General features: G+C 46.7%; 5 protein-coding genes across 5 annotated transcripts; 1 reads left to right on the top strand and 4 right to left on the bottom strand.

Moving 5' to 3' along the window:
• Positions 1-299: 299 nt before the first annotated feature.
• ATNIH1004_006776 (uncharacterized protein) lies at positions 300-2,162 on the bottom strand (the record flags this gene model as incomplete). Its single annotated transcript, XM_033571403.1, has 5 exons — positions 300-436; positions 883-1,341; positions 1,404-1,671; positions 1,733-2,067; positions 2,150-2,162. 5 exons carry the CDS (start codon positions 2,160-2,162, stop codon positions 300-302), a joined length of 1,212 nt encoding a protein of 403 aa, XP_033424718.1.
• A 2,731-nt stretch (positions 2,163-4,893) lies between these two features.
• Positions 4,894-7,125, top strand: ATNIH1004_006775 (putative MFS transporter Fmp42; the record flags this gene model as incomplete). The annotated part of the gene is made up of 4 exons (XM_033571402.1): positions 4,894-5,311; positions 5,370-5,532; positions 5,586-5,753; positions 6,090-7,125. 4 exons carry the CDS (start codon positions 4,894-4,896, stop codon positions 7,123-7,125), a joined length of 1,785 nt encoding a protein of 594 aa, XP_033424717.1.
• A 554-nt stretch (positions 7,126-7,679) lies between these two features.
• ATNIH1004_006774 (uncharacterized protein) lies at positions 7,680-9,632 on the bottom strand (the record flags this gene model as incomplete). The annotated part of the gene is made up of 3 exons (XM_033571401.1): positions 7,680-8,412; positions 8,470-8,974; positions 9,050-9,632. 3 exons carry the CDS (start codon positions 9,630-9,632, stop codon positions 7,680-7,682), a joined length of 1,821 nt encoding a protein of 606 aa, XP_033424716.1.
• A 1,165-nt stretch (positions 9,633-10,797) lies between these two features.
• Positions 10,798-12,738, bottom strand: ATNIH1004_006773 (putative acetamidase; the record flags this gene model as incomplete). Its single annotated transcript, XM_033571400.1, has 4 exons — positions 10,798-11,621; positions 11,670-12,140; positions 12,193-12,596; positions 12,698-12,738. 4 exons carry the CDS (start codon positions 12,736-12,738, stop codon positions 10,798-10,800), a joined length of 1,740 nt encoding a protein of 579 aa, XP_033424715.1.
• A 2,646-nt stretch (positions 12,739-15,384) lies between these two features.
• Positions 15,385-15,601, bottom strand: ATNIH1004_006772 (uncharacterized protein; the record flags this gene model as incomplete). The annotated part of the gene is made up of 2 exons (XM_033571399.1): positions 15,385-15,545; positions 15,589-15,601. The coding sequence occupies 2 exons, from the start codon at positions 15,599-15,601 to the stop codon at positions 15,385-15,387; spliced, it is 174 nt and encodes a 57-aa protein (XP_033424714.1).
• Positions 15,602-18,477: the final 2,876 nt, after the last annotated feature.

Raw genomic sequence — 18,477 nt, 5'->3', positions numbered from 1 at the left:
GTGGAGAGAGAGAAAGAGAGAGGTAGAGAGACTGAGGGAGAGTCTCTCTGGTTGCGATGATCGTCGGCTGTTTCCGCCTCTAGGCTACACTAGATTAAGTAGATCCTGGTTATTCTGCGTTGCACAAGGTGTGATCGCTTAGTGGATGTTTCCTGCAGCGATAAGTGGGTTGCTGAAGGAGTGATTGCTAATATGCTTTTCTAGTTTGGCGTGGTCTTGATGCTGAAGAAACTGGTGGGATGAGACGCAGCAGTAGAGCAGAAGGAGAATAGAATAATTACTTGATAGTGATTGTCGCATCATCGTGTTGTTAGACGCCAGTCTTGACTGAGCTTCTGCACAGCGAATGCCCAGGGCCATCCATTTTCGGCCTCAGTCCTGCGAAGCAGATCTAGCACACTATTCTGGGCTAACGGGTCGCGGATCCATGAACCACCTAGAAGCGAAGCGGTAGTTAGTTGCCCACGCGATCGGATCTCATTCCATATTCGTAAATTGTGAAGTTCCTTGGTAATGAAAAAATGAAAGACAAAGGTTCATTAGGATAAAATAGGGGATTCCTACATGCACAGAGCGCGTGGCAAGCCATAATGCGTATGGGAGGACTATCATCTGTAGATAGAGCAATGCCAAAAAAGAATATTCAGATTTTTCGTCACTTCATCCTATTGATGAGTAGTCAGTGAGAAGACTCGCTTTCCACAGTTGTCTGCGAGAACGAACTGATATTTTCTTAGAATCTAGGCCCGATTTTGGCAATGAATCCATTGCTTGCAGTTCATGCTGATATATTAAGGCTTTAGCCATGCAGACATGCTGTATGGCGGTTGCTGGTTTGGCGTTAGCGGTTGATTGTTCTTGTTCCGCCTAAATTAAGCATACCGTGTGCAGAACTCGTAAACCAGATGAGAGGGAATGGCCTCCCAACACTTGGATTGGCCGGCGAAAAATGCAAGGGGTGGAATCCTTCAGGCTTTTCCATCTCCCATGTGCTAATCTTCCTTTTCAGGGTACCCCCGTCACTCGTGCCCATATGGAGTGGATGGTTGGCTCCATAGCAGTGGTTGATTGTCTCAGCCAACAGCCAGATTGCTCTATGCGTCCAGTCGCGGTCACTTTGAGCTGTATTTTGCTTCCATCTTTGATGAAGCCTTTCTTCAAATGGATTTATGGGTAAACGAAGAGGATTTCTATATGTCAGAGCAAACTGGATGTCCTGCGTCACGAAAACCCAAAATGAAGCCTCGGCCAGTCCACCTGAAATTGCGCAGTCTACATGTGAGCTGATATAAACTGAGCCCGCCAGAAGGTGGCGCTGAAGGTCATTAGATGGAGATTGCGCTGTCCATCACGTCAGAATTATGAAGCCTTTTGTCAAAAGGGATGGCTTTAGAACAACCCACAGGATATTTGCTCGAAGAAGCGTAGTATGACAGTAGAAGCGAGGAGGATTTCGATGCCTATTTTGAATTCACTGTTTTCTAGGACTGGAAGAAGAATCGCAATACAACGCTCATGATATCCGTCAGCCGTGCTGGATGGCACTGTGTTGGTTGTGTGGGAGAGATGACGAGCAGCTATAGCTAGACACGCGTACAAAAGTAATGGACATGACGGGGCTCGTTCGACAACATCTGTAGAGAAGTGCTTCTCATGGTCGCATACATCCATCTAGCTAAAGCGTTAGATACCTAGCTCTTAGCACTGCATGGAAACTAAAGGAGTATAATACCCAAGAACCTAGTGTGTTCCGAAAGTGCCGCAGAAGCAACGCCTCGTTGAAATTGTTCAATTTCTGATGATCCCCTAAAGCATCCGACGAGAGTAGATTATTGAATGCAGCAGAGAACAATCCAGGTTCAGGCTCGGACTTTATCGCGCCTAGGTCAGGTGTAGAGAAAACAGGGCGTGAAACAGGGAGAACTGCTGATGATGATGATGATGGCAAAGCTGCCATGGAGGCTGACGACTGGCTTTCAGACGCTTCTCTAAAAAACGCAGGTGACGTTCCTACCGGAATAACGTGGTAATCGGCAGCTGTACGGTCTGTCTCATCCTCAAACGCAACTAATACGCTGTTAGTGATGCCATGGGGAAAAGACCTTAGACCCGACATGCATTCTTAGCTCTTTCGAGTGGAATGACCAACCTTCAGAGGGCATTTCGACCCAGATTTGATCATCTGGAAATGATAGATCGCTCTCCCCGTAACGAGGAGGGCCCCTTTGCCGCAAAGACGGGTTCTGGCCGTGGCGAAATGTAACCTCTTCCGGCTTCGCGGGCGCAGGAACACACTGTCTCCCCGATCGCTGACAACGTAGGCATTCAGTTCCAGTTTTATCACCTATATATTGGCTGTTAGGGGGTGAAATGCAACGGGGTCATAACACTGGTTACATTTCAGATGGCGCTGGCGGCAGGTGAGACTGAGGCAAATAACGTGAATATTAGATAAGACACCGCTAGACTGGATGAACAAACAAAGGAGCTAGAAAGATGAGCCATGTTGCTACTCACCATCCCCTCATCACGGTGTCGTCAAGTTGGTCCTTGTCTGGCTCTATTCACAGCCATGGATGAGGACATCAACGCTGCCAAAAAGCAATTGATACGAGGCAAGCCGGAGAAGATAAAGAAACCGATTAAAGCTAAGAAAGGATGGTAGACAGGGAGAGGGAGAGAGGAAAGAGGAGGAGACTCGACCAACACTAATATGCAGCTAAAAGTGACCGCTTCGGTGACTGCGATTGCAATGGGCAAAATAATGTTAAACGGTTAAAATGCCCAACGGATGGATAATTCATCCACAGTGGAGCGGCCATTAGCATCATCCGAAGAGACTTTTGTCCCTAAAAAATTAAAAATAAAAATAAAAAAAGCACCACTGATAGAAAAGGAAGAAGATGGCCAGAAGGTTGCTATTCTTGGCGTCAACCAAGATTTCAGGTCCAGGGGCAGCCTATTCTGCAGTTACATCGGACATAAAGGGATGTGGTGGCAGTTTGGAGTAGTAGCCACAGTTGATAATCCACCCATCAACCCCCTTCTCGCAATGAGATGGCCAATCGACTCCAGATTCAGGGATATGGAGTCCTGGGGATTAATTCTTCGTGACTGATGAGCGTATGCGATGGACATACCCGCCTCAGATCCCTACTCGAAGGAGAAATTTGGATGAGTTAAATTGGGAAGCCATGCGAACCGGAGCTTTTAATTTGGGGTGTAGACCAGCATTTCGGCACTTCTCATTCACCCTCATTTGTACTCCTTCCTAAGGTTCCATTTCAGCCTACAGCCCTCAGGAGGCGGTCGCCGGAACGGCTCTTCACGCTTAACTGGCTTTGGCTGTCATTTTCATGCATAGTCCCTGCTGATTAGAACTGGCACTAACCCCCTAGGCCTTAGTGATATTTACTATACCTGCTAGTTGAAGATTAGGGGTGTCCTGGATTTCCTGTTATTAATTTCCTCCCTAGATCTTCTCTGTGGTAAAAGTCTTGGTTGTGCATTGCATCCCCCCTGCTAGTTAGTTGATCTATCTTAAAGGCTGCTTCATTAACGGCCCCATGGACAGTCCCATAGGCCGTCATCCGCTTCACACCGACCCGCACAGGTTCCATGTGATGCTCCTGAGAACATTATGCAGGATGCACCTGGTGTCTGTCCCAGCTAGTGTTCCCTTTTCCTTTTTTTGCATGCAACATCACTAAGAAAGGGAGGGTCCCACCTCTACCTTGTCTGCACTCTGCAGCCAGGAACCCCAATATCAATGCCAGAACCACCCTGTCCATCCCTTACTTGAACATGGACAAGGGTCTTTGGAGTGAAGCCAGACAACTACGGTTTAGTATCTGCATCCACGCGCCTGATATGCCCAAGTCAAGTATGCAGCCCGAGCCGTGGTAGGGGAGGTAAAAGTGCTTAAGCCACCACAGATAGGAACCATCCAAATCAACCCTGCTTCTCATGCCGTCCTAGCAGGAAAAAGGCAATACTTAGCCCCAACGGCGGGAAAACACCAACTGCAATGCCATATTAAGGACAACGTGGGAGGCCGCCTGCAGAACTTGGACTTGAGCTCGGTGGATCATAATAATGGGAAATATAACAGCTTTCGCCCAATGAGACAACATCACACGAGTCAGCGATGAGCTGATAATCCAAGGTAGGGAGACCCGTCCCATCGAAGGCAGTGTCGGAGAGTCTCCGTTGGGGAAGTGGGCTTCCAGCCGTCTGTACGGAGTATGAGAGTGACTAAATTGCGCCCGTAGCGCCACGCCCGATAAACCCGTCGGCATCTAAGTCAAAATGATGAACTTGCTGGGCTTCAGTTAGAACCTACAGAGCACTAGGTCTCATGTAGCATGGCCAGCCGGACTAGTAATAGTATTGCCCTGCAGGGCCCACCATGTCTCCATTATTTTGATTGTGGAATTTGGATGGTTGGCAGATGCCAAGAAGAATCGGAATAGGAGGCTGATGACTTAGCCCTGACTCAGCCTTGACTTCGCAGGAAGCTGCGGAGAGAGCTCGAATCAGGTGACGTTATCTCCGCGCTGGTCGTCATCATCACACTTCCAATGCATCTTTCGCCTCTTCCTCCTACCGTCCCTGCAGCAAATATCAGGCCATGTTGTGATTAATAACTAAATATATAGGTGGTACTGACTCTACCACCTGATGTGCCTATGTCTAGTGCCCTGAAGGTAATCTTGTCGTCTGGCATCTTCGACAGTACTATTTATATTATTTTTCTGGGGGAACGGCAGGTGTATTGAATCCGGTGACACTGTACTGGCGTGAATAAGGCTATATTAAGCCTTTGATAGTTGCCAATAAACCTTGCAACTGTGATCTTTGACCTAGCTTTTGGTCGAATAGGTCATACCTAGAATGTCTCTGAACCGAGTCTCCTATCTGGAGTCGTGGGTGCATAATCCAGCTTCATTCCGTCGTCGAGAGAGTCGTGAGCAATCTCCTGGCGCAGAAACCGATGATGATGATGATGATCTAGCATACCAAGACCTTCCGGATGCATCGCTGTCATCATCGTTTCCTTCGACGTATAGCAATCATTCCTTCCGGCAGCGTCTAAATTTCAACCCATACTCAGGACCAGGTTGGAGTCAAGCCGCTGTAGATGATGTCAACAATGACAGCATATCCCCTCGGAGAAGTTTCTCGGAAACCCCTACCCAAAATCGGCAGAACGAAACGGCAAGGGAAGAGCCCGTTCCACAAGTGAAACAGCAAGCCTGTTCGGGCCTAGAAACGATTGGAGCATTTGAAATTGGGCGGACCAAGCGAATCGGTAACTATATGGCTCTAGGGTGATTATCTACAGTGTTGCAACTGACTATCCCATACAGTGCAGGTCTGTCTCGCTATTTTATATTGCTTCTTCTCGGCAGGGATCGTCTTCGGCTTCGCAGCGTTAAAACCCATTCTGATTCAAGAAGGGGTCTACCGCGATCGATGCTCTAAAGGTGAGCTCGAGCAGGATCAGGAGGTATGTTACGGACAGGAAATTCAGTATGTCTTCCAGGATGTTCTTTTAGAAGTGCTAGCCACTAACACACGGACAGCCTTAATCTAATGTTCACGATTGCTGCTGTCGCGACCAACGTTTGTGCCCTCCCCGTGGGCACAATCCTGGACACATATGGGCCCCATGTCTCCGGAATAATAGGGTGCATATTCCTCACCTTTGGATCTCTTCTTTTTGGTCTTGCTCCAAATCTGCCCTTCGATGCGTATGTTCCAGGGTATCTTTTTTTGTCTTTGGGCGGTCCGTTTGTCTTCATCTCGTCGTTCCACCTTTCAAATACATTCCCCACTCACTCTGGGCTTATCCTATCGTCGTTGACAGGCGCATTTGACGCCTCCAGTGCCGTATTTCTAATCTTCCGCCTTATAAATGAGACGACTGATGGCCGATTCACATCCCGGCACTTCTTTTTGGTTTACTTGATCGTCCCGCTTTTTATATTTGCGGCGCAGCTAACCATCATGCCCGTGACATCATACAAAACTACCGGAGAGTTGGTTCAGCAAGCAGAGATTCATATTTCCGCTGAACTAAACGATAGGGTTGACGTGGATATCCAAGATCGACATGAAGGCGAACGCCAGCGCAACGACCGCCGCGTCCATCGCCAAAACATAGTTTCCAAGATCCAGGACCTCCTCACAGACGGCGACGATGACCTGTCTGTAATCCACGACCCGGTATTAGGCACAACTAATCTCAATGAATCCAACGCCAATCCCGAGGTCCGTCAAACTCCAAAATTACCAGCCGACACGCACACAACAGGTGGTGTCTGGGGAGCGCTGCATGGGTTGTCTGCCCTGCAGCAGATCAGCTCCGCATGGTTCGTCTTGATTACGCTATTTACGGTACTCCAAATGCTTCGTATCAACTACTTCGTCGCTTCCCTCCGTCAGCAATACGAATATCTCTTTTCATCCGTGGATTCGGCCCGTAAACTTAACGAGTCGTTCGATTTCCTACTTCCTATTGGCGGTCTCATCTCCGTACCGTTTATTGGAACTATCCTCGACATTGCAAGCACACCTTTCGTTCTACTCGTCCTTGTCACCACTGCAACTGTGATCGGAGTATTGGGCTGCATCCCTAACAGCCTCCATGCAGGATATGCGAACATCATTCTGTTCGTCCTCTATCGTCCATTCTACTACACCCTTGTATCCGACTACGCCGCCAAGGTGTTCGGCTTTCAGACTTTCGGGAAAGTCTACGGACTGATTATTTGTCTAGCGGGGCTGGGCAATTTCGCACAGGCGGGGCTTGACGCTCTCACCTTTAAGGTTTTTCATCGGAATCCAGTTCCTGTGAATATTGTTCTTACAATTTTGACGTTTTTCATCGGTACTGCCTTGGTGGGATTTGTTTGGTGGAAAGCAAAGGCCATGGCAGCTGCTGGTTCTGTTGCTGATACTTCAGGGCAAGAAGCCACTCTTGAAAGCGGCACACTGCCTAATGGGAGACATGACAGTAGTGCTACAAGAGACTGGGAACGAGAGCCGTTGCTCCATCGGCGACTGTCGCCTGCGAATCAACATGGCGAGACGCCTTCTTATGGGGTTGCTGACATATCCTAGACACCACAATGTATTGTACTAATTGCATTCTGGTTTAAGACGACAAAAACAAAAAAAAAAGGCATCAGAGGATGATAAGCGAAAATGTTTATATGTCAATATATTAAAGAAATTTTTTATATCTAATATGATTGAGTCTGTATATATTAGCCAAGGATTGAGCCTGAAGACAAATTAAATTAACAACACTAAGCCGCAAATAGCTCAGACCCATTTTTTTCGTCCAGGTAGTTTCTTCATGACTGTCGTTATTCATGTCCATATTACACGGCCTGCTTGTTCCTACTGGGTATGTTTGAGAGCGGGCTGACTGGAAGCTTGCACCAGGCCAGATCAATATGCCACTCGGGATATATGTGCGATGCGACGGATGACGCTGCCTCTGTCTTAGGACACGGCGGGAAATGATGTCCCTTAGTTGGTCAATGTGACTCATCATCCGTATCTCGTTCACACTGGAGGGGCAAGGTTGTGTTGACCATCGGCCAGAAATGTGGTGGAGCTAATTTCGGTATTGAGATAGTGCAATCACTAGAAATCAAATCACAATACTTTTATAATGACGCGAACAACCTCTCCACATCGAGCCACAGATTCTGACCAGGCTGATCACAGGCCGGGTCGTACCAGACGACTAACCTCAGCATAGCTCTAAGTTCAGCCCAACCAGTGAGGTGACAATATTGCGCAGTTTTTCCGAGCATGGTCGTAAACCACTGCCTTTCAGGACGCTGTTCAGCGGCGATACCACCAAGTGTCAATACCCATAATAGCACCACCTGAGCATGGTGATGGGCCCATGTGGTCCTTAAATTCGACATTTCGATAACTCCCTTGAGCAGCGAAGCTAGCTGGGCTAGTGGAGAACTCTGTGCTGGCATAGGGAAAACCACTCCCACGCTATATATAAATCCGGCAAGACGGCACGCTTCGTAAATAATATCGGGGTCTTCGTAAGACGAGAAACCTTCGAGTTGGCTTGCTGTTGGAAGAGACATAAGAGAATAATGGACCAAATTACGCTGGTCCGCGAGCAATGCGTAGTCAGGCTTTCCCGAGCTCCTTTGTAGATCGTCGACAATGTTCATGTACACGCGCATAGAATATATAACGTTCGCTAATTCTTGAGTCCAGCCGATCTGACGTAGGTGGCCCAAATGACGTTCCGCATCTTCAGGGTGATAACCAAGTAAAGTTTGCAGCGACATATTTTTCCGGTGGCCACCAAGGGGGATATAAGAAAAAGTTGGGGGAAGAAGATAAGTGCTTCCGGTTACAAGATCCGAGCTAACTTTGTCAATACCATTCCAAGAACAAGGGGGTTGAGAACTTTAGATAGCTTACAATGACAATATTGGGGCCAATCCTGGGAGTTTGATATTTTCCAAACCACCTCGTAACCTGACCATTTGGACCAGACCTTGCACGTGAATCAGATTAGGCGGAAGAGACCCGTAAACATCAAGCCATTGTAATCGTCGCAATGGTGCGTTAAATGGAGTCTTTCGAAGTCGCTGCTCATCACTGTCATCCGCTATACTGTGTGCCAGGCATACGACGCTTAAAATAACAGCATCACAGACAGCCCGATTTGGATTGCGGACTTCCCTGTTTATCATCTTGATGGTCTCGAATTGACAGAGTTCAAGAAGCTGCTGGTCTCGTGCTCGAAACGAACCTTCAGGGATCCAGCGGTTTAACCACTGCACTCGTTGATGGGAAAGAGACCCAAACAAGAAGGCTGTAAACAGGGTGGGTTCCGACAAGGAAAGAGGGAACCAGCTCGAACTTGCCATGACAGACCCATCTTCAGAATCGGGTGTCAGACCAGGCCACAAGATTGTCAGACCTACAGCAGAGAATGTCAGGAAGGACTCCATCTGAGCCGGGGGGAGGGGGCTGTATTCCAAGTACAAATACGTACAATAATTCTCGCGTGCATGAACAAGATCGGGTGCATATTGGGATGGGTATGTGAGGAAGGGGTCCAGCATGCTGGCACCAAAAGTTTCGATAGATTCTCCGGGCGGTGGCGGGCTTGGACTATCGTTCATTGACGATGCTACAAACTGACTTTCGGTGTAACTGCTGTCGAGTTTGAAAAGGCCGCTGTTGCCACTATGTATGGGGCAAGGATGCGTCACAGAAGAAGTCTGCTGGCTCTCCCAGGTACTGCGTGAGGAGAACCGGATGACTGAAGTGCTATTGGAAGTGTTGGATTCCGGTGAGTGAGGAGAGCCTAGAGATGGGGGCGATGACGGAAATAGCGCTTCCTCTGCGTCAAGTTCGACGGGATGCCCCGGGGAAATGACAGCCTTCTCGTGATTTTCACACAATGAGCTGTCCGACGGATCTGACCGGTCCTTGGTCTGGTCGGAGATCCACTTCCCTACATGAGCGCGGACAAGACGCTGTATATATACTTTCTCACTTTCCGACGAGGGCCTTGCGTTGACGAAATGAATGGCATCAGTTTTGCGCCCAGTGGCGCCTTTATTCGGCGGCATGTCCAACCTCTAACCAGTCAGACGCCCATCAAGAGTAGAAGTATCCAATGAGACGAGAGGGAGCAGATGCTAGGATCAGCATCGTGCTGTCCGCTGAGATACACGAGTGTCGGCCGCAAAAGCTAGACTGGGCGGTATATAGTCGTGGCGAAGGGGGTGGAAAGGGACGAATAAGGGACTTTCCGGCGCAACAGGACGACAATTCGAGTCAATTCGGGGGAGGAGGGGGAAACCGGGAGGTCAATGTTGGCAACCTGGACGCATCTGTGGGAAAAGAAGGAAAGAATGAACGCAACAACAGTATCAGGGAGCGAAGGTAGGTGAGGAGGGGAGAAAGAAAGAGGGCGGCCTAGCCAGAGGAAGACCGACGTGGGAGGCGCTCAGATAGCTAGTTCCCCGTGACCTGGCCAGATGCCTGGTTGATCGCCCTTCAGTTCCGGAATTCTGGCAGCGACACGGTCACCAAACCAGACACTATGAAGTTTAATCCAGAGGGAAGAATCCATGGATTAGATGACATAATTTGCGGCTGTCAGCTCACCATGGATCGTTTAGATGGGCTGAAGTCAGTATAGCAAGCAATCAGGGATTTTTTTGTTTTTTTGCTTTTTGCTCTGTCTTTTTCTGTTTTTCTCTAACTTTAATTTTCTTTTTCTGCTCAGGTTTTCATATATCCCCCTTTTCTTTTTCTTTTTCTTTTTTGTTTTTTAGAAAATTTTTAATTTATATATATATATATATATATTTGGGATATTCCTTTTTTCATTCCCAATCTCTTAATTGCTCTTTTCTACCCGCCCTCCGTATTGACATCTGACTATCATCGCCTTAAATCCAGGTCCGAGGGCGGAAGGGCCACAAAAAATTGACAGGTCGAATTCTCGACAACATAGTTTGTCAAACCCAAATACTGTTCTCTAAATTACCTGGCGTTGGATCTGTCAGAAATGAGAGGTCTCATGGTCATAATTCTGCGTGAGAACATTGTGATATTGACTGAGTTCTGCCCATCGTCCCACCTTTTAGGTGTGGTCATAAGTACTCTGCATGTGATATATACCGCTGCTGTGGATGGCTTCCATGGGGGCCAAAAAAAGGATGGAAAGTGTATACTGTACTTATTAAAAACATATTTCAAAAAAAAAAAAAAAAAAAAAGCCACACATTAATCAATCTCAATCAGGGGATATTTCCCCCCTTCCCCAGACTCCGGGTCATAATATTGTTCCAACGCGTTCTCGACCGCCGCCATATATCCCAAGACCTTCTCTTCCTGCCATCTGCGGCCCACCACCTGAATGGCTGTTGGGAGACCCGCCATCTTAACCGCATCGTAGTGCATCCAGGCCCCGCGGGCAATGGCATGGTCTGTGCCCAGTTGCTTCAGTACCTTCTTGTACGGGGCGTAGAGTGCATCCTTCTTGGCGTCGACGTGGGAAACGGGGAGGACACCAGCGGAGTAGTCGAGCAGATTCCAGAGGAAGGTGTATCCACAGGAGGACACTGCATCGTGCATGGCCTTGTGGGGGAGCGCGGGAGTGGCGTTGACAGGGCACAGAATGAAATCGTAGTTTTGAGACTCCTCATCCCACCACGCATGCCAGGTGGCACGGAAGGATTCACGCTTAGCGACCAGCTTCCATTGATCAGCTGCAGACTTGGGTCCAAAGGTGCGGATCATCGCCGCCCATGTTGGATCTCGCCTAATATACCGTACGTAGAAATAGTACATGTAGCGAAGAAAGCGGGGGAGGTTAGCGATTCGGGTGAGTTGGTCTGCCCCGGGATCAGAGGGTTCAAAGCTGTGAAGATGCGAGTTGAAAGTCACGCAGCCATCGGAGTTGAGGAGTTGGGAGGCAAGATGAAGGCCGGTGAGGGGATCAGCGTTTGTGGGAGGAGTGATTTCAGAGACAGTATGACCAGCCGCAGTAAGTGCAGCTACTGTGGTGGAAATGGCGCGTTCAATGGCCGGGGTAGGAGGCACAACTCCTAGAAGAAGTCAGACATGTTCTTTTAGTATAATTTGAGAAGGCTTACCATCGCTCATCATCAATCCGATACGTAATTTCTTGCTCTTGGCTTCGCTCTCCTCTTCGTCACGCCATACGATAGGGTGGACAGTGTAATCATATTTCCAAGGCTTCATGTCGATGATGGCCTTGCTGAAATAGGTAAGGTCGTTTAGGGTACGAGCCATGGGGCTAAATACGCTGGCAACTCCTTCCTGGCCTGCCATGCTGGTGTTGACACCGGCTTTAGGCCAACGACCCGTGCTGCAGCGCAGGGAATAGACACCGCTCCAGGCTGCCGGAACGCGGACAGAGCCTGCAACGTCGGATCCGATACCGATACGGCCACCTAAAGCCAGTAAAGCACCCTCACCACCGGTCGAGCCTCCTGGCGAGTACTCGGGAACGTGAGGGTTCCGACAATGGCCCCAGAGGGCATTCGCAGATTCGAAAGAGAGAAGGGTTACCGGCAGCGCCGTCTTAGCGTAGGGTACAGCGCCTAGTGGAAAAAGTCAGGATACCAACAAACTCCATATTGGAGACACACTGACCGGCATCTTTCAATAATCTCACCATAGGGCCATCCTCTTTGTAAGGCTTCTGAGCAAGTCGTGTATACCCGAGAGAGATATCAAACCCTTTGATCTGCACAGAGTCCTTCAAAGAGACAGGCACACCTGCCAGAGGACCCTTGAGGTTTACTTCTGACTGAGCCCATGACTCGGCCTCAGGAAGGAGAAGTTCGGTGACACAGTTTGTTTTCTCCTGGGCCTTAACAGCGACTTTGCCATAGGTGCGGACTACATCAGTTGCGGAAAGTGAGGAGTTCTGGACCTCTTGCACCAGTTCTTCTATTGGCTTGTTGATGATAGACTTGTCAAACGCTGTGAAGGAAGTATGGTAAGCTGTTGGGAGAGAAGCAAAACGGTTAGCTCGCTCTCTTCTTTTGGAGTCTCTGTATAACGTCAGTTTCTATAGACGGCAGCAACGGGGCATGCGCTGGTAGCTCGAAAATGCTAGCAGAGGAAACTGGGCCCGCCGGGGTGGGGGGCCTACCGAACGCGACGATACGTGAAATAGTCAAATGGAGGAAGCATTGTGACCTATGGCTTGCGCCGAAGAATCAGAGAGACAGGCAGGCGTAATCAAAAGAAAAAGAGCACGCGGGAATTTGGGGCTGGTAGCTCCTTTTATTGCGGGGGAGGACCACAACACGTGCGGAGTAGAGATAAGACCCGCTAGTAAGCGCTGGTTGGTCGCGATCCAAACGATGCTTAAAATGCCCCAATACTGTAGTACCATTCAACTAGGGTAAAGATTTGAAATTGCTCAGTATTTTCTCATAGAATTTTTTTTTTTTTTTTTTTTTTTTTTTTTTTTTTTTTTTTTTTTTTTATTTTTTTTTTTTGTATTTGCTTTGCTTTTGGAAGCAGAAATTTGGAGTAGCAACTACATCGGAAAGTGATGTGAGAGCATCCACTGTACGACACTTCTCTTCGTGGTTGCCGACAACCGGGATCTCAGTTGTCCTATTCGGGCAAGTCTATGCGGAGAGCTAGAGCGGACAACAACCCGCTTCAGTCAACTATCTGCTCCTTGCTTCGGGCCAGTTACGGAGTAATGAAGCCTGCCGTCAAATAATTAAACAGATATAACTAGAACATCAGATGACACACGAGATGATAGTGGCCACACGCCTTATTAGTCAGACAACAACATGACTACCCAAAAAGGCTGCTGTTCGATCCCTTCAGCTGGGGATAGTTCATGGGTTTACGTAATGGATTTTGGAGACAGAATTGATGATAATGATAATAGGAGTTTCATATACAGAAGAAGCAAGAGCTCGCGGGGTATTTCCAATTAGAAGTCCACTCCTTAACGCCGCAACAATAATCGAGACACCGGATCCAGTCAATGCAGCCAGTTCACCAAACCCATAATTATCTGCGCTTCAACGCTTATTTATTTGCAACCATCACTCATGCTTGTTTTTCTACTTGTCAACCCTCAAGCCTGCCATTGAGCAGTTATTAGGAAGAACTCTATGACTGACCTGAGGGCTTGCGCAACCAATCATGGGTTCCGAACCACCAGAGGACGACCGCCACCGCAATAATAAGAAGTATAATTGCAACAACAGTAAAAACTCCACAGATGATAGATCGGCGTCTCTTGCGACGCTGATTCTGAATCCAGTTATCCCTGGACAAACTATGACATTAGCAAAAGAACTGAGTTACATTGACAAAAATGAGATTTGACCATGGGGTAGGGTTTCTCATACGAAATATATGCTGTTTCTTTGCTTCCCGTAGCTTTTGCTTGCTCGTCTAGATGGATGGCACGCGAGAATCGTCGCCAGAATTCTGGATCTCGAACAAGAGCCATACCCCCTTGTTTACGTGTTGGGGGACATCAAAGTCTGGTATGCAGTGTTCATTGGATAGCTGTGTTGTTGATATCTTTATCGGTTTGTATTCGGGGTAATATTTATGGTCTATGGTGAGGATGATGGCTGGCCACGACAAATGGAATTGTTGGTGCCAGTTCAGAGTCACCTGGTGTAAAGTGCTTTGTAAGGAGGGCAAAAAAAAAAAAATTAAACAAATAAAAAAAATAATATAAAGAGAAAGAGAATCGACAGGAGCTAACAAGCTAAACAAAGGTTTGATGTAGAGCTAGCTGAGGTGATAGATAAGCTGCAGCAAAGCGCATCAGCTATCGCAGCAGTGCGACGGCCGAGAGAAGAACCACAGAGACAAGAACAAGAACACACATGGCAACAAAAACATAATAAACAACCATGCACTGCCCCATTCCTATTATCCTATCTGTTACGTCGAGCGAGGCAACTCGGAATTCCAAACAACCCTGGCGGGAATGACCCAGTAACCTGGAATCCAGGTTTCAGCCAATTATTCACTTAAGTAATGGAGCATGGTTGCTGAGATTCCTGCAGAACTTTGTAAAGTATGTTATTCTAATATGGTATGTATTACGTTGTTTCTAGGACCACGGTCGTAAATAAAAACAATATCTAACTGGGGTGTGAAGAATTAACCACTTGTTTGGATATGGAGTTACTTATACAAATAAATAGCAAACTTTAACTTATGGATGCTAATAATAGATGTTTATAAATTAGTATTAACATCAAAATGCACATTTATCCTTCCCTTCTCCCTACACAATCTCCAATTGTTATAATTAACCTTCGTGTGATTCTCCAATATCTGTTGCGAACTCCCATTTAAGGCCACATTTAACATGAAGCCTGCAAAAGCACCCGGCTTTATTGATGGTACCAATCCAGAGATGAATGCCCAAAGGTTTAACTGTGGAGAAAGAACCATGCCTGGTCGCAGAGTATATGTCTCAATAGTGTAATCAAGTTTCTTACCAAAAGACAGGATCTTGTTCTCTGCCCCTAAGATTAGATAGTATCCGTCCACGTTCCAAGACCGTCGGATCTCTTTCAGCAGCTATGCTGCTGCAGAAGACGAATCGGAACTTGGGGCCTCTGTTCACCGAGGCCATATGCTCACTGAATGCTTTGATGATAGATAAGGTATACTCCACGTGGATTTTTCTTGCTACATCGTTGCCTGGCACAACTGCTTTTCCAAGAGTCCTGTAATACTCCCAGTTAGTACTCCAGGCTTTTGGAATACAGAGAAAGAAGACTACCATATGCGTGCCTCCGCTACTTACAGGTCTTGTAACTCTGGTTCAGGGTAGGATTAGAAATCATCGACAATCCGAACCGTCGGCTTTGGATTACTGGAAACCGCAGCGGGAAGAACACGATGGAATAGATTGGCAATGGACGTGATGGATGTGTTCTGTAGACATTGCTCGAGGACTTTGCGGCCAACGAAGCTTGTCGAGCCCGTTAGGATGACTTTCATTAGTCCATGTAGAAGGTTTTGTAATGAATGACTTACGGGTCATAGCCATCGTATTGACTTATACCCGGAAGTAATTGGACATATCGGTGTTGAGATGGGACAGATACGGAGCCTGTCGATAATAGGTGTCAGAATAGGCAGATATACTAGTACCACATCCAATTATAACAGTGCTACTTTTTGTGGTGTAGTGGTAAAACTGGCAATAGCTAACGATGGATTGACAATGCATGCCCACTTATGATTGAACTCCTTTGGTCCTTCTGCAATCATCTCCATCCTCTCATTATTCGAGTAAGACGATGTTCCCGCTGACTTAGGCGTCGTTCTAATAAGCTCCCTCCTATTTATAATAGCGGCTCCCTAATATAAACATGCAGTGGTATTCTTAATTGCTCTTTGAAGTATAGACGGCATCTAATTCAGCAAGTAAAGGTCTTCAGCCCGACAGTGGACGACGTTTGAATGTACTACAGTGAAGTGTGCCTCTATATGGCTAGGTATTTACTCCGTACGAGGGAATGATCCAGCATAAAGAGTTAGCACCAGATCTTTACATACCTACTTTGACCTAGCTAAAACCTAAGAAAGTATAATTGGTGCTCATTAAACTTTATTATGTAATTATATAATTTCTGTCTTAGGCTGCCTATATTTCCCGCGAGCTGTATGCTGTCTGCGGTGCTTGCTCTAAGCCTGCCTCTCCCTTTTCTCAGCATTACAGGTAGTAGGTGGGTTCTTATAAAGTTGGCTAAATTAAACTAGATATAGTAGCCTGATTGGGGTCGGCTTTCTATCTATTAACCCCGGTTCGCAATTTGGAATTAGACGAGTCGCTGGATCACTCACTCCACAAGATGTGGTCTAAATATTCATTGATTTCTTGCCTAGATGCAGAGGACAGGCTAGCATATGTCATGTTCATACTAGGCATTCCTGTACGAAACTCAGACAGAGAAATCACATAGAAACCAAAAGCCTTCCACAGCCTATTTTTTTTTTTTTTTTTTTAAGTATATGATCAGTAGTCGAGGACATGTAAATATCAAATATCTAGATTTTCTTTATCAGCAGCGATGGAGAACTTTCAGAGACCTGTCTTGAATAGGTATAGATGATTTTTTGCACTTGAAGTATTCTTACGAAAGGATGAAACTCATCACTGAATTGAGAAATAGAGAATAGCCTAAGAGAAAAACGATAATATGCATTCATTACATGGAGTAGCACAGAACCAGGATTAAAGTGTAGATTTAATTGTTATAGACCGTGTGGTGTAGTAGTATACCTCCCTATTCTGACACACCACTGTAATTAATTATATATATGTTGATTACACGCTGAACCTCCATAGATATATTTTCTAGACTAACCTGCGGAGTCTTGCCTTGGGGATCGCTCCTCTTTGGGCTACCGTCTAGTTCTTAAGAAAAAGTGGAAAATGATCAGACCAGGATTCGGACGTTGGTCACTGGAGCGAATACGTCTCTTAATTGTCAGACATATGAGAGCTTGAATATTCTCACGTATCGATGATTATTGTTGTGTGTTTTGACCCCACTTCAGAATCCCCACAGAATTGTCAGTTATTCGGCTAGTCCCGAAGAGGAAATAGAGTACGATTGGCAAAAAGGTCTTATTTTGAATGGATTGAGCTGGTTGGGTTCTTCTTGATTATATTCTTGATCTTTATTTTGCTGTGTGCTCCGTGTGTGGGGGAGGATACCCCGATTCGCATGATTTCAGTCCACCAACGGCCATATTATTTGATAAGAATCAACCACGTCATGACTCTTATTTCACACGATGCCCAATATGAACTAGCTTTATTCTGACAACTCTCTAAACTACTTAGAGTATCTTTAGCTCACCGGAACCTTATTCAACGCCTCTTACCATTGAACATTTGTTCTATGGAGCTTTCGGATGTCCATGGGACTTGACCCATGGAGAGCAAGCTTACTCGCTTCCTCGCCTCCTGCCAGACCACGGTGATCTGTTGGAATCGAAAACCAATACTTCTTCTCTAGCTGATCTAAGGATAATGGGACATCCACCCTGACATTCCATCTAACCCTATCTTTGAGCTTCGGTGACTGCTTAAATACGGGGAAACACGTAGCTCCTCACTGCACTTCATGTGTCTAGTTCCTACATTTAGCATCACAATAAATCATTTCTGTTGTACCGGCTTTGGTGTCCATATACCTAATCATTTTAATATCGTTTTTAATATCACCTCCATACACAAAAGCATTCTGCTGGTCCAAAGTCTTTCGGGAGTTTGTCCATATTTGCTCACCAGATACTTGAGCCAACAAAAGCTTCCCCTGGCTCAGTCGAGGTTGTACAAAATGAGAAGGCTCAGATCAAACAGATACCCTTAAAATATTGAAAAGCCACGGAACAATACGACTAATATTAGTGCACTTGTGTAGCACAATGCAGTTGGTTGGCTCCCGACTGCTCGGGATCGATAGCAGGATGCATCGAAGGACATCAGAAAGCAAGCTTAAAGTACTGCGAGAGCTACGTACGGAGATGAAAGGCCAGTTAGTCAGGTAAGATATGGTGAATTGAGCACAGCTGCAGCGCCTGGCTTGGATAGGTGCACTTACCTAAGTCATTAAGAATAATGATAGACGAATAAACATAAGACGGACGCAAACTTTGGCCTCTTATAAGGTCACATTTGATTTGTAGCTGGTGACATAAAAACTTTCATAAGAACAGCTCAAGCATGATATCTAGGTAGCCTCGTGGTACACCTGAGACAGCGTGAAATTTCCAACCTAGCTGGCAGTCAAGCCAGGGATCAGTACGTGTTATCCAATTACCAGGGACAATTTTTTCCTTTTTTTTTTTCCACCTTGTTCATGAGTGTCGCCCTCGGTCAGTCCCACACGCTCGTGGCGTTGCAGGTCA

This window comes from Aspergillus tanneri, assembly GCF_003426965.1.
Source record: "Aspergillus tanneri strain NIH1004 chromosome Unknown AapTan_7_pilon_pilon_pilon, whole genome shotgun sequence".
In the NCBI taxonomy this organism is placed as follows: Eukaryota; Fungi; Ascomycota; class Eurotiomycetes; order Eurotiales; family Aspergillaceae; genus Aspergillus; species Aspergillus tanneri.
Note: the sequence above shows the minus strand (reverse complement) of the source record. Positions and strands in the feature narration are given on the sequence as shown.